Raw genomic sequence first — 14,128 nt, 5'->3', positions numbered from 1 at the left:
GTTTACATTTTGTTCTATCCATTTGTTGGTAGCTAGGTTTGTTCATTGTAAATACCAAAGATAGCACTCAAACATTTAATAGTTTTTAAGGTGGTGTCTACTTGTAAACAAAAGCATTGTTTTAAGGAATGTGTTTTAAACTGGTGTATTCAGCAAATACTAACTGACAGCCTAGTACATATCATGAGACTATCGAATGAATCATCGTCAGTTTTTTTTTGCATGCTCGTCTCATATAGAAAATTAAGAGGTTTCTCAAGTTATGAAAATTCTTATATGACAGAATACAACTTCGGAAGTGATATTATGTGCTTTATTGTATTCTTTAGTTATTGAACATGCGTGGTATTGGTCTTCCGTTTTTTTTTTCTGGCCGAATACTGTACAGATTAAACGAAAATTGTTCATTCTGGTATTGCACGAGAAACATTTTCGTGTTTGTCTCTTTGGCTAATTTTGCATAAACTATCATGATCAGCTTTTGAAAGCTGTGTACTAACGAAAAGATTATCGTATGATCACTTTAAAAACTGGTATTTTTGGTCTGATTTTCTGATCTTGTGTACTAGGCTTAAGGTTGGCCATGCACTCTAATCTGATTGTGCAATCCATGTACAATCTTCTTTAAATTTACCAAAACTATGTAATGTGAAAAAAAACCTAAACAATCCATTGACTATGCATCCACTTATGCAGGCCCTTACAGTACATAATATTTGTACAATCTTCTTTAAATCTATCATCAGAATGTATAGTATGTGGCCAGCTTAATTTATCATTAGATAGGCAATTATACAATATACATCCAAATTTTATATGCTGAAAATGACAAGCGCCATAGCTGCAAATGATGTAGATGCCAATATTCTCTAATAACCAGCTGTTTGGATGAAAGAATGTTTGCATTTGCACTTATGATTATTCAAGTATACTAGCATTTCTAGCATTGATCTTGATGACATCTTAGTTATACTTGGTGCAGGTTTGGAAAATCAGTATTTAAGCACTTCAATATCAGACACTTTCGCCCCTTCCTGCCCAGGACAATTTTGAGCTTTCAGTGCTGTTGCAATTTGAATGACTATTGTGCCGTCATACAACGCTGTACTCAAACTAAATTTTTAACATTTTCTTCCCACAAATAGAGCTTTCTTTTGGTGGTATTTGATCACCTCTGTGGTTTTTATTTTTTGCTAAACAAACTAAAAAAAACAACATTTTTAAAAAAAATAAGTTTTTCTTTGTTTCTGTTATAAAATTTTGTTTTCTCCTTCACTGACAGGCACTGATGAGTCGGCACTGATGGGCACTGATAGGTGGCACTGATATGCAGCACTGATGGGCACTGACAGGTGGCACTGATGGGCACTGACAGATGGCACTGATGGGCACTGATAGGCAGCACTGATTGGCATTGACAGGTGGAATTGATGGACACTAATAGATGGCACTGATGGGCAGCACTGATTGGACAGGTACTGACAGGTGTTAATGCTGGGCACTGATTGACACTGTGATGGACACTGATTGGCACTATGGTGGGCACTGATTTGTACTGCGGTGAGCACTGATTGGCACTTTATTGGGCACTGGCAGGGGGTTATGATGGGGCACTGACTGGGCACCGATTGGCAGTTTATGGGTACATTTGATGGGGGCTGTGCTAATAATCAGTGTACTGATTATCAGCACAGACCCCCCCTCTGACAGGGAGAGCTGCCGATTGGCTCTTCCTGTCAGCGCAAACCGAGGAATGCCATTTACAGGCACTTCCTGATTTACGCGATGATCAGCTGTGATTGGTCAGAGCTGATCACGTGGTAAGAAGCCTCTGTCAGAGGCTTCTTATCACGATCGGAGATGCACGCACCAGCATGTTATCCTACTGGACATAATATGACACCCAGTTAGGATAACAGAACCACTTCCCGGACATCAATCTGTTATAGGCCGGGCGGGAAATGGTTAAAGTGGAATTAAATTGCATCTGAGCACCACAAACCAAAAACATTATTTCATTCATTTTTAATACTCTATGAAAACTCACCCATCCATGTCTCCATGGTTTATTTTGCTGAGAAAGCACTTTGTAAAACATTCCCTCACATTCTTGACCATGGCCATCTTGAGAAAGGCATAAGGCTGGTTGTGCTTGGCTGGGAAAACCCTTCCTCCTCTCCCAAAGACTTCTGGGATGTATGACCTCATTTGCCTAGGGCTGGAAACCAGGAAGTACCGTATTTATCTGCGTATAACATGCACCTTTTCCCCCTGAAAATAGGGGGCAAATCACAGGTGTGTGTTATACGCCAATATTGTACCTCAGAGGGGAAGGAGGGGGACTAGCGCAGCCGGAATTCACCAAGCCGTCATCTCCTGTTTACTTAGCTCTTACTCAGCTCTCACTCAGCTCTCACTTGGCTCTCACATCACACACACAGTCCCGCCCCCGCCACCGGCATTGAACCAGTGTTATGTCTATCACAGGAGCTGGTCCAATGCCGATGGCGGAGGCAGGAGTGTGTTTGTGACTGCCGACTGAGAGCCGAGCAAACAGGAGATGACGGCTCGGTGATTTCCTGCACTGTTCAGGCTGCATTATTGAGAGATGGTGAGGCTTCAGATGAGCATTGAGGCTAAAAATGGGCATTAATCAAGCTGCATTCATAGGAGATGGGCTGCAGATGGGTATTGATCAGGCTGCATTGAGGCTGCAGATGGGCATTGATCAGGCTGCATTGAGGCTGCAGATGGACATTGATCAGGCTGCATTGAGGCTGCAGATGGGCATTGATCAGGCTGCATTGATGGGAGATGAGGAGGCTGCAGATGGGCACTAATCAGGCTCATTGATGAGCACTGACCCTTATTTTAATTCAAAGTTGGATATTTAAAAAATACATTTTTTTCCTGAAACTTCACTCTTAAAATGAAGGTGCATGTTATAGGCATGTGCATTTTATATGCCAATAAATAAGGTAACTGAAGAAATAATAAAAAAAGTAAATATAAGAATATAATATAATATACATTCCTATCAATTTATTAATGCTAGCAGCATAAGGATTAAAATAGTTAATATTGATTGAGAGAGCGAAGTTCTGCTTTAAGCCATACAGAAACTATATTTAGCATTAGAGTTTATGTTTTTGCCATATGTGTTCATAATTTGAATTTGCTTCCAGAAAACCATGTATTACTGACTGACTCTGTAAAGGTTAGTAGACTGGCTGTCATACTAATTCTCTGGCCTACATACCAGAAGTCATTGACACAGAACACGTATGCAGATAAGGATTTCTGCTTTTATGCAGACTTTCTTAATCTGTATATTTGTCTGTGCCTGAGCAAATACAGTATGTAAGGTGCTAGGACAGTAAAACAGCCTGGAAAGTATCCTTCTCAGAAGGATGTTAATGGTTGCAACTTCCATTTGGCTCATGATAGCTTTTTTTTCTAATTTCAGTTATAGATTCTTGGGATATTTTCTGTGTTCTATGTGATATTTCATATTGGAATAATTGTTTAATATAAAACTACATACAAACAAATCTGTGAAAGTCCAAGTTCTTGTCTGTTTAGACAGTTGTAAACATTAAGAAAAAACATACAAATTATTGCTATAACCTTTGAAAGCCATACAATGGCCCTCTGTGTGCTTCTTTGAAGCTAGTTTCATTTTGTGGCTGAATTCCTTAACTTCAGGGCCCTGCCACCTGCCTTGTCTGTGTCCAATGAGAGAGACTCAATGAAAAGCTGTTTTCATTTGACATGGGAATGGATTGTAGAACTTGGCCCTTAAGCCAGAAACTTTCTATCTCTAGTAACAAGTTTAGTCTAGTTTCAAACAGGCACGCAGAAGGGTTTTGTGGCTAACAAGGGTAATAATATGCATTCTTCATGTGTCTGCTCCTAGACAGGACTTTTACTTTTAAAAGTTGAATAAGGCTAACAGATTTGGTTTAACAGTTTAGGTGTATCTAAACCCAAAAACTGATATATTGCTACTTGCCAGTCTCCTTATATGTGATGACTGCATTTGTTTTATTTTTTATTTATTTATTATTTATTATTATTATTATTTATTTATTTATTACTTTCAACTGCTAATCCTCCTGAAAGTAGCACACTTCCTATCCTAGGATATCAACACTCACGCACTGTATCTATAGCATAGCAGCATTGTTACCCCCATTGCTCATTGGACCCCAATCTGCCAAGCTCCCTCTTCAAAAGATAAAATTAGATACATGTAGGTACTTTTTGGTGTCTGCTTTTTACTTTTTAGGTCAGAAAGTATTGTACTCCTTATTTAACATTTGATTGTAAACCTTTTTTATTATTATTTTGGCTTGATAACACATGGTAGCTGAGCTGCAATGAATTTCTCTCATTGGATATAAACAGCCTACTTACAAAAACATATAGTTTCCATTAATCTTATGGAGCAGGATCCATAAAATGGCCTTGAGGCTAGTTAAAAAGCACAGTTACCTGGAATCTGTCATTCATTGTTGTGTTATTACCCCAGCTATAGATTAGTGTGAAACATTCAACGGACATAAGTAACATTTGTGCTTTAGCGCATCAAATGGAAATCTATAAACTGTAAAAGCCACATTTTATCTTAAACAGGCTTCCTTGCTCACTGACCAGGCATACCTGTAAGCATTCACAGTGAATGATTTAAACATAATGGACCTCATGTATCAAGCACCTGAAAAAATGTCTGGTTGTAATATAGACAGCAATTAATTTGATTTAGAGCCCTTTCCCACCTATGCACATGTAGTAATACATAACTATAGAGGAATGACTGCAGAAAAAAAACATTGACTGTCAAGTCTGTCCCTTTTTTTGTTCTTGTTTATATGTTTTTATGAACCCTATTCATACTCGTAATGTATTTAAAAGTTTCATTCATGACCACCCTTTCCCTTCCTTCCTCAACACTGTCTATATTACATTTTATGTTTTTTTTCCTTGGAACTGTCACCATTTTTGTTGCCTGTCTCTGGATTAAATCTTTCTTACCAAAAATTTTGCAAGTGAGGTCTTCAGAACTTGGCACAGTATTCTAAATGAGGTCTAACTAAAGATCTATAAATCATGATCTCCTTCTGCCTGCTAGTGATCCCTCTAGTGACGTATCCCTTAAAGTAGAACTATAGGCAAAACTTATTTTTTCCATTTTGGATAGAGCAAGGGAGGGTTTTGCCATTTGTGTCCCATTGCAGAAATTTCCCTTTACTGCCATCGCCAAACAAGAAGTGAGGGGAAATCCCTGGAAATTAAGGGAATTCCTTGGGGACCCCCAGGTCACCAGAAATAGTATTCCCATTGGAAGATTTCCCCTCTATTATATTTCTGGGTACAACCCAAAATGTGGGATTTTCTTTATTTTCACTTTCAATGATAATTTATACTTTAATTCTGTTTGCTTTCCCAACTGTTTGGAAACTGCTCATTACACAATGATCTGAAATAACCACCCCCAATTTTTTTTTCTTTTGGCCAACACTGTACCCCCAATATTGCACTGTATCAGAGGATTCTTTATCTCTAAATGCATTATTTTGCATTGGAAATGCAAACTGCAGTTTTTAAAAAACAAAAAATGTCTTAAGAGAAAAAAAATTCTGATATAATATCTGAAAAGAATGCAATCTAACATGCACAATTAAAAATTCATACAGCAATACGTCTAGTAAACATGTGTTTATAAGGCTTAATACTGCCTGCATTTTCATTAGTCCATTTGTGTAACAACGCACATTTGTAATGCATGTTAGTGCAATTTATCATGTATGCTTTCTTTTTAAAGATTTCTGCAAATTGAGGAAGAAAGTTTTAAAAGTAAAAGCTTCTATTTTAAGAGCACAAAAATTGATTTTGGCAAATGGAAAAATATAAGCTTTCCCCAAGTATACTTAGATTAACACATAATGATATCCTTATGCCCCGTACACATGATCGGATTTTCCGACAACAAATGTTGGATGTGAGCTTGTTGGCTGAAAGTCCGACCGTGTGTATGCTCCATCAAACATTTGTTGTCAGACTTTCCTCCAACAAATGTTGGCTAGCAGGTTCTCAAACTTTCCAACAAAACTTTGTTGTTGGAATTTCCAATTGTGTGTACACAAGTCTGATGCACAAAAGTTCATGCATGCTCGGAATCAAGCAGAAGGAGCCGCACTGGCTATTGAACTTCCTTTTTCTCGGCTCGCCGTATGTCTTGTACGTCATCACATTCCCACATTCGTAATTGTTGGCCGACATTTGTGTGAGTGTGTTTGCAAGACATGTTGGAGCCAACACCCTTCGAACAAAAATCCACGGTTTTGTTGTCGGAAAGTCCGATCTTGTGTACGGAGTCTCCAAAAAGAATCCATACACATCCAATTGAGGTCTCTATGCACACTTTTACAAATTACATAGTCCCTATTCAATCTCGGTACCGATCAAGACAGGATAGCTACATTCCTACATACAATTGGACTACTATAACAGGAAGTAAGGTCACAGCAGCAAAAAAAAATGTTTTTGAACAGTTTTCCTTTAATAAGAGTTTAATGTCCTCACTCTTAACCTAACCTTTAAAATATTGCTGTGCTTTTTAATCTTCTCTTAAAAGAGTTCTATGGTCACAGCATAGACTTTCATTTTATAATATCAACATTGTAAGAGGGCTAAAAAAAATAGTTATTTTTGACAAGCTTGTTTGAAAAATGTCCTTGATTGTTGTGATTGCTGCATGTCTGCTGGCCTCCTGTATCCATCCGTGCATAGATTCTCTTCATGCTTTGCAGTTTTCTCTTTAATTTGAATTTTTAAGGACTACACATCCCATAATACCTTACTGGCCATAAGCAGTTATTCCTGTACCGATTCTACCTCCTGAAATATCATGATTTAAATTTTTTTACCATAAATACACTTTAAAAATTAGTGGCAGCATTATGGTGACTATATGGAGCTGACGATCATAGGAAATAAACATAGTATACACATTATAGGGATTAATTGTGATGGCTGTGCGAATGCTCAGACATTCACAGAGCAAATTTGTGAAAATTGTTCTGAAAACACCAAATATTTAGGCTGTCACAGGAACAGGAGGTGAGGGTTAATCATCCAACTGGGAAATCTGTTCAGGTGGCAACTGTCAGGGATTGTATATCCCTTCACGTTGACCTTCTCTCTACTCCTGGATCCATACTTAAACATTGTTTGTGCAGGGAATTGCTTAGTGCTTAGGTGCCAGCTTTGACAACTGATGTTCACAAGTCACGTTATAAGTTTCTTTTGTCTGGAGATTGTTCTATATGTTAAATTTCTTCTGAAGTAAAATGCATAGATGGGAATATTGAACTGATCAGGACACCTACATAGATCATATTTAATACACTTTTTAGCTAAATCTGCAGGTTGCTCTGATCTATTAAAGTGGTATTAAACCCAAAAGAAAACCTGTATAATATTTCAGCTTACCAATTCTTAGATGTGATGGCTGCATTCATTTTCTTTTTTAGGCTTTCTTTCCTTTATTTTCACCCAGTGATCTGGCCAGTAAGTCTGTTGTTTTTCAACAGAACAATCTGTCCTGCCGATGTAGGGCTGAGACAGACCATTTACTGCTGACGGGGTGATTACAATGATCAGATTTTATTTATTTATGTAAAACATTTATCCCAAAAGGAAAAAAAAACAGTTTGCTGTACCTACTTATAAAGAATTAGCTGGAGTTTGGCTCCAATGTGTTAGTGTATCTACATCTGCTAGTGCATCTAGCACTCTCCTGCCCCAAGATTAACAATGCTGCTGTTCAAAGTTGCCCTTTTGCTCCTTCATCCAAAATGGGGGCACTATAGAAAAGGAGGTGTGTTACTGGCCTGATCACCAGGTGAAAACAGAGGGAAAAAGCCTAAAAAAAGCTAATTTAGCAACCATATCCAATAATTGGTAAGCTGTAATGTATCACACTTTTAGTTTTTGGATTTAATACCACTTTATAGCTACTACTTCACTATTCTTTTTTACAACCAGCATAAAAAACTTTCTAGATAAATGTAATAATGCAGAGTTCTTTTTCCTCTATGCCATAAACAGTTGGTCATTGTCTTTTACAGATCCATGGTTTTCCTGATACTGTAAGATTTTGAGATTTAGTTGTTTAAGGGGCAGGGGCAGTGCTTCTATAAGCTTTTCTAGAATGGGTATTTCTAGCAGAGCAGGGATAGATACTTGGGGCTCTTAGATCTTCATAATAATTTTTTCAAGAACCACAAGATCTAAGAAATCTGGTTACTGGTAAACATACAAAATTGAATCAAGCTAATGTGGTTATTTCTAGGCTAAACAAGATTAATGAGGCTCAAGAATTGCATGACTTACTATTGATGGGGAAAAGATGCACACATTTTATACAAAAATCAAAAAAGGTTTACAGTCTAGATATGAAAGCAACTTAGAAAAGCTGATTAATTGTCCTTGAGTGTAAATGTGGATTCCATAAAAACCTGAATTTGGGTATTACAATAGATGAAGGAGACATAGGGCCTAATTTATAAAAAGCGTGCTAATGATGAACTTGTTGCTCATACCAACTATTTAGCTTCCAGCTATCATCTTAACAGGCCAGATAATTAGTTGCTATGGTCAACTGAAATGTTGCCTTATGTTCACTTACATACTCTTTGTCTGTAGCAGTTTGTGCTGTTCAAATAGCCACATCCAAAAATGAGTGTACACTTATGGCTACTTTCAGACCGGCGGTAAAGCTTACCGTTGTTTGAGCTGCGCTATTCGGCCGCTAGCGGGTGGTTTTAACCGGGCAAAAAAGGGTTAAAACTGCCCGCAAAGTGGGCAGTTTTAACCTCGGGCTTTCACACTGGAGACACAGGAGAGGCTCTTTACAGGCGCTACACAGTGCCTATTTTTTATCATTGTAGCGCCTGTAAAGCATCTCAGTGTTAAAGTAGCTTAACTTATTCCGTAGGGACCACTAATCAGATATTTTAAACCTGCAGCTAGGGCTACAGGTGTATCAATTCATGGCAAATTCAAAGAAATAAAGTAATTATTTCACCTGATTATGAAGGCCTGGTTCACACTGGTGCAATAAGCACACTGACTTTAAGAGCACAAGTCACATAACATGTAAAAATCAATGTTTCCCTATGAGAGCTGTCCTAACTGGTCTGACTTGTGTCTGTCCAACTTTTGAAAAGGTTTCTGCATTACTTTGGTCTGACTTGAGTCTGATTTCAGCCCACTGAATTTAATTGAAGTCCCATCCAAGTTGGATCAGCATCTTAACTGATCGGATTTGTGACATGCTCAGAGGCAATGTTAGCAATGCAAAAGTTCTTGATAAAAAATGCAGCCTGGCAAGCCAAGAAAGGGGGGAGACAAATAAGCGTCCCGCCTCCTGAACCATACCAGGCCACATGCCCTCATGCCCTTATCATGGGGGAATGCTTTGGGGCCACCCCAAAGCACCTTATCCCCATGTTAATGTGGACAAGGGTCTTTTCCCCACAACCCTGGGCATTGGTTGTAGGGGTGTGCAGGCAGGGGGCATATCAGAATCTGGAAGCCCCCTTTAAGAAAGGGGTCCCCCAGATCCTGCCCCCCCTTATGTGAATTAGTATGGGATACATAGTACCCCTACCCATTTACCCCCAAAAAAATGTAGTGTAAGAAAAACATGAGTCAGTTTTTTATAAGTCCTTTATTATGACTAATGTCCCCCATGGTAACTCCAATGTCAATAACGATGTCTTCTGCCACCGACCCGCTGGAAATGAAAAAAACACTCCTCTGATGCTGGCTCCCGCCATTCTGTTAGCTCTGGTGTCTGACAGTTGTTATATAACTATGGGGCGTGGCCATCAGGTGACATCAACTGGAGACCTCACCCCTTGTGACGTCACCTCCCCAGCATGATGGGTCTGTGACATCACAAGGGGACGGGGTCTCCAGATGACAATACCAGATGACCACTCCACAAAGTTATATAAGAACTGTCAGACACCGGAGCTGACACAGCGACGGAAGCCAGCATTGGAGGAGCATTTTTTCTATTTTCAGTGGGGCGGCGGCAGAAGACACCATGATTGACGTTGAAGCTACCACGGGGGACATTAGTAATTTTTAATGAAGGACTTGTCAAAAACTGACTCATGTTTTTCTTACACTACACTGCTTTTTCTTTGGATGAATGGGTAGGGGTACTATGTACCCCATACTCATTCACATAGAGGGGGGCCGGGATCTGGGGACCCCTTTTCTTAAAGGGGGCATCCAGATTCTGATAAGCCCCCTGCCCGCACACCCCCACAGCCCAAGGTTGTGGGGCAGAGGCCCTTGTCCCCATCAACATAGGGACTAGGTGCTTTGGGTTGGCCCCAAAGCACAACCCACGTTGAGGGAATGTTGCCTGATATGGTTAAGGGGGGGCACTCACTTGTCCCCCCTTTCCTGACCTGCCAGGCTGCATGCTCGGATAAATAAGGGTCTGGTATGGCTATTGGGGGACCCCACGCCATTTTTTTTTTGGCATGGCGTTCCCCTCAAAATCCATACCAGACCCCAAGGGCCTGGTATGAATTTTGGGGAGGACCTCACGTCATTTTTTTTCTCTAAGTCGAATCAAAATCAGATCCCGTTCATTAAAGTCGCATAGAAGTTGGATCAATGTCAGACAGCAGTTGCAGGGCAAAATCGGATCTACAGTCACACGACTTTCATGTCGCACTAGTGTATACGGGGCCTCAGGATGGCTTTGAAAGAACCTACACCAGCAGATGATTACTGTGAATTATCCATTTAAGGACCAAGCCTCTTTCTGAGATTTGTTATTTACAAGTTAAAAACTGTTTTTTTTTGCTAGAAAATTACTTAGAACCCCAAACATTATACTTTTTTTTCTAACACCCTAGAGAATAAAATGGCTGTCGTACTTTCTGTCACACCGTATTTGCGCAGAGGTCTTACAAGTGCTCTTTTTTTGGAAAAAATACACTTTTTTTAATTAAAAAATAAGACAATAGTAAAGTTAGCCCAATTTTTTTTATACTGTGAAAGATAATGTTCCGACGAGTAAATTGATACCCAACATGTCCCACTTCAAAATTTTTTTCTTTCAACATTTTTACACGTTTTTTTTTTAAAATTGTGTCACTTTTATTTCTATTACAAGGAATGTAAGCATCCCTTGTAATAGAAAAAAAGCATGACAGGACCTCTTAAATATGAGATCTGGGGTCAAAAGAACCTCAGATCTCATATTTACATTAAAATGCAATAAAAAAAAATTGTCATTTAAAAAAATGAAAAAAAAAAATGGCCCTTTAAGAGCTATGGGCGGAAGTGACGTTTTGACGTCACTTCCACCCTGCAGTGATATGCATACGTGTGGGGGCCATCTTCCCCTCACTCGTCTCCATACCCATGCAGGGGACAGACGCGGCACTGGATCATGGCGGGAGGGGGGCCCTCTCTCACCGCCGATAAAAGTGATCTTGCGGCGAATCCACCGCAGAGAACACTTTTATCTTAAACCAAACCGCTCACTGAAGATGAGGATACCGGGGTTATGGCAGCTACCTGCTGCCATAACAAGTATATCCTCCTTCAAATTACCGATGTATAACGAAGGTGGGTGGTCCGGAAGTGGTTACGTTTGTGTTATGATAGCCTGTTTTATAACCATCTCCAAAGGTTAACCTTATTTACAAGCAAAATATATAAAAAAAAAAATAAAAAAATAGTCTTATAGCTCAAATTACACTTGTGTCCTTGCTTCAGTCTTTCTATAAAATGTTTCCTTCTCCCTGTTTTTCTTAAAAATAAAACTGCAGCAGTTTGTGCTATAAACACTTTATTGTATTGTCAGAGAAAAAGCCACAGCGCCTTTCATTAGCATAAGTCCTCTAAAAGGATTTTAATGATTATATTATGCAAATTCTGTTTAAGTTTCAACTTGTTGATATTGTAAAATTGAACCTAATTGACAGCAGGGTGAAGAAATAATTAGTTTAATTTAGAATGGCTGAAATTGAGGCATCACTTACTGTGTGGAACATTAATCAAGGGAATAGTAAGTTTGTCTGTTGTCACAGGCTTAACTGTATTGTTCAGGATACCTGTTATTACTGGCTCATTGCTGGCATATCATAGTAGCATAAGGTTGTGACAGTGTGCAGATCGTGTCATCTTTTTTTTTTTTTACTAGGGTGTCACATATACAGTACATTGGAAAGACAGAAAGAAATCTTGTCTATTCATATCTGCTGAAGGAACAGGAAAGCTTTTGAAATGTTCTCACACTGCATTTTCATTCTGCAGATATTACAGGCTTATTGAAGAATCCATCGACCCTTGTATGGTGTCTCCACTTAGTGCAGAATGGCTTCAGGGAATCTATTCATACATACCAGCAGAACTTTGCAAGGTGTGGAGCAAATCCCTTCAGGATTTAACAAAGGTATGTATAGATTTGTGTCATGCTTTGCAAGCAGCTCTCATTGCTATTAATACATGAATATTTGACAAGTACAGTGGAGGAATTATTCTTGTGCATACTACCCTCTAGATATAAAATAAGCCGTTCTGCAAAACAGATGATTTGTTCTGAAAAATATACAGCATAGAAAAATGTGTCAGTAGTAAAAGCAAAATACTCCTGTGCTTAAGTTAGTTTAGTGCCTTGGTAGAACACCTGGAAAAAAAAAACACCAGGGCAATTTGGAAGTTAAAATGTCTTGTTAAATTATAATCAGAATAGCTTTTGTTAATTCATATAAAGAGAAGAAAATATATTATCCTATGTACCAGTGTAGGATTTATATAACCAACAGATCCTATCTTGTTTATAAAAAGCAGTGACATTTTATTAATCCTTTTTGTTAAAATCATTAAAAGTTGGAAAAGCCATGATCCAGAAAACACAACTAATTTACTGCCAGAGAACAGTGCAAAACAGCAATACACAAACCCATTTCCTTGAATGCAATGCTTTTGAGATGATATGTATTACCCAATAATCCATTAGATACAATATACCTATCTATGAGATCATACAATCTCCACAAGTTCCTGACATGTTTCCTGTATCAACATCCACTTCTTCACAGTAATGTTCACATATCTTAGCAAATTTGATTAATGCAATGGAAAAACGGGTCAATTGTCCAAATTTTAATTATCTTATACCTTCTATATAAGCATGGGACATCGTGTATTGTTCTAGGCAATACCTTTACTATAATTTGTCCCATCTTATATAATTAAAACCTATGCTTTTCATTGATATTACTTCAAAGATATTTAGATATTACATAGAGCTAAAGTAGGAAATAGATGAAGATGCATAAATGGAGCAGTTGAAAAAGATCCCCCTAAATATCACTTACAACTAAACTGGTAAGATGAACCTAATATCATTTTAGAAAAACATCAAAATCTTCTTTAAAAAAAACAAAAAAAAACAAATGGATCTATGTAACCACTGCTTCTTTTCAGCCATTCTGTTCTCAGATGTAGATGCTGCATTTGTTTTCCAAATTTTTTCTTTTATTTTCACCCGTTGATCTTGCCAGCAACACAGTTCCAGTTTAAGTATGACAAGGCTTACCTTACTGTGTCAGGACAACTGGACAATAGAAACACATTGGGAATACAGGACATTGCCCATCTCCTCTTCTCCATACACATGGGGGGGGGTTCTGAAGTCCCTTAAGAGAAGCTCCAGGCTCCTTCTGAAAAATTAAAAGTCAGCAGCTACAAATACTGCAGCTGCCGACTTTTAATATAAGGACACTTACCTGTCCAAGGATTCCGCGATGTTGGCACTGAAAGCCGATTCTTCGGCTTTGGGTGCAGGTGCCAGCATCTGTAGTAAGGGAAACAGGAAGTCTTGCGGCTGTTTCCAACTGTGCATGTGCGAGTTGCGCTGTGCTTTCTGAATGGCCCCGTTGTCTTCTGGGACTTTAGTCCCAGGAGGCAGCGGTGAGGAGGAGGAGAGGCTGTAAATGTCATAGATCGGTGATCTTACCCAGAAGGGGGAGCGGGTACCTGTCAAAACCAGGTACTCGCTCTCCCCCAAAAAGTGCCAAATGTG

General features: G+C 38.8%; 1 protein-coding gene across 1 annotated transcript in view; it reads left to right on the top strand.

Annotated features, from left to right (window-relative positions):
* Positions 1-14,128, top strand: part of LOC141133958 (dynein axonemal heavy chain 3-like) — a 3,453,856-nt gene that overhangs the window by 365,057 nt on the left and 3,074,671 nt on the right. Inside the window, exon 7 of the mRNA XM_073623563.1 lies at positions 12,355-12,493. Coding sequence (XP_073479664.1) covers positions 12,355-12,493 — 139 coding nt within the window. The remainder of the gene's footprint in view (positions 1-12,354; positions 12,494-14,128) is intronic.

Source organism: Aquarana catesbeiana, linkage group LG03, assembly GCF_042186555.1.
Source record: "Aquarana catesbeiana isolate 2022-GZ linkage group LG03, ASM4218655v1, whole genome shotgun sequence".
In the NCBI taxonomy this organism is placed as follows: Eukaryota; Metazoa; Chordata; class Amphibia; order Anura; family Ranidae; genus Aquarana; species Aquarana catesbeiana.
Note: the sequence above shows the minus strand (reverse complement) of the source record. Positions and strands in the feature narration are given on the sequence as shown.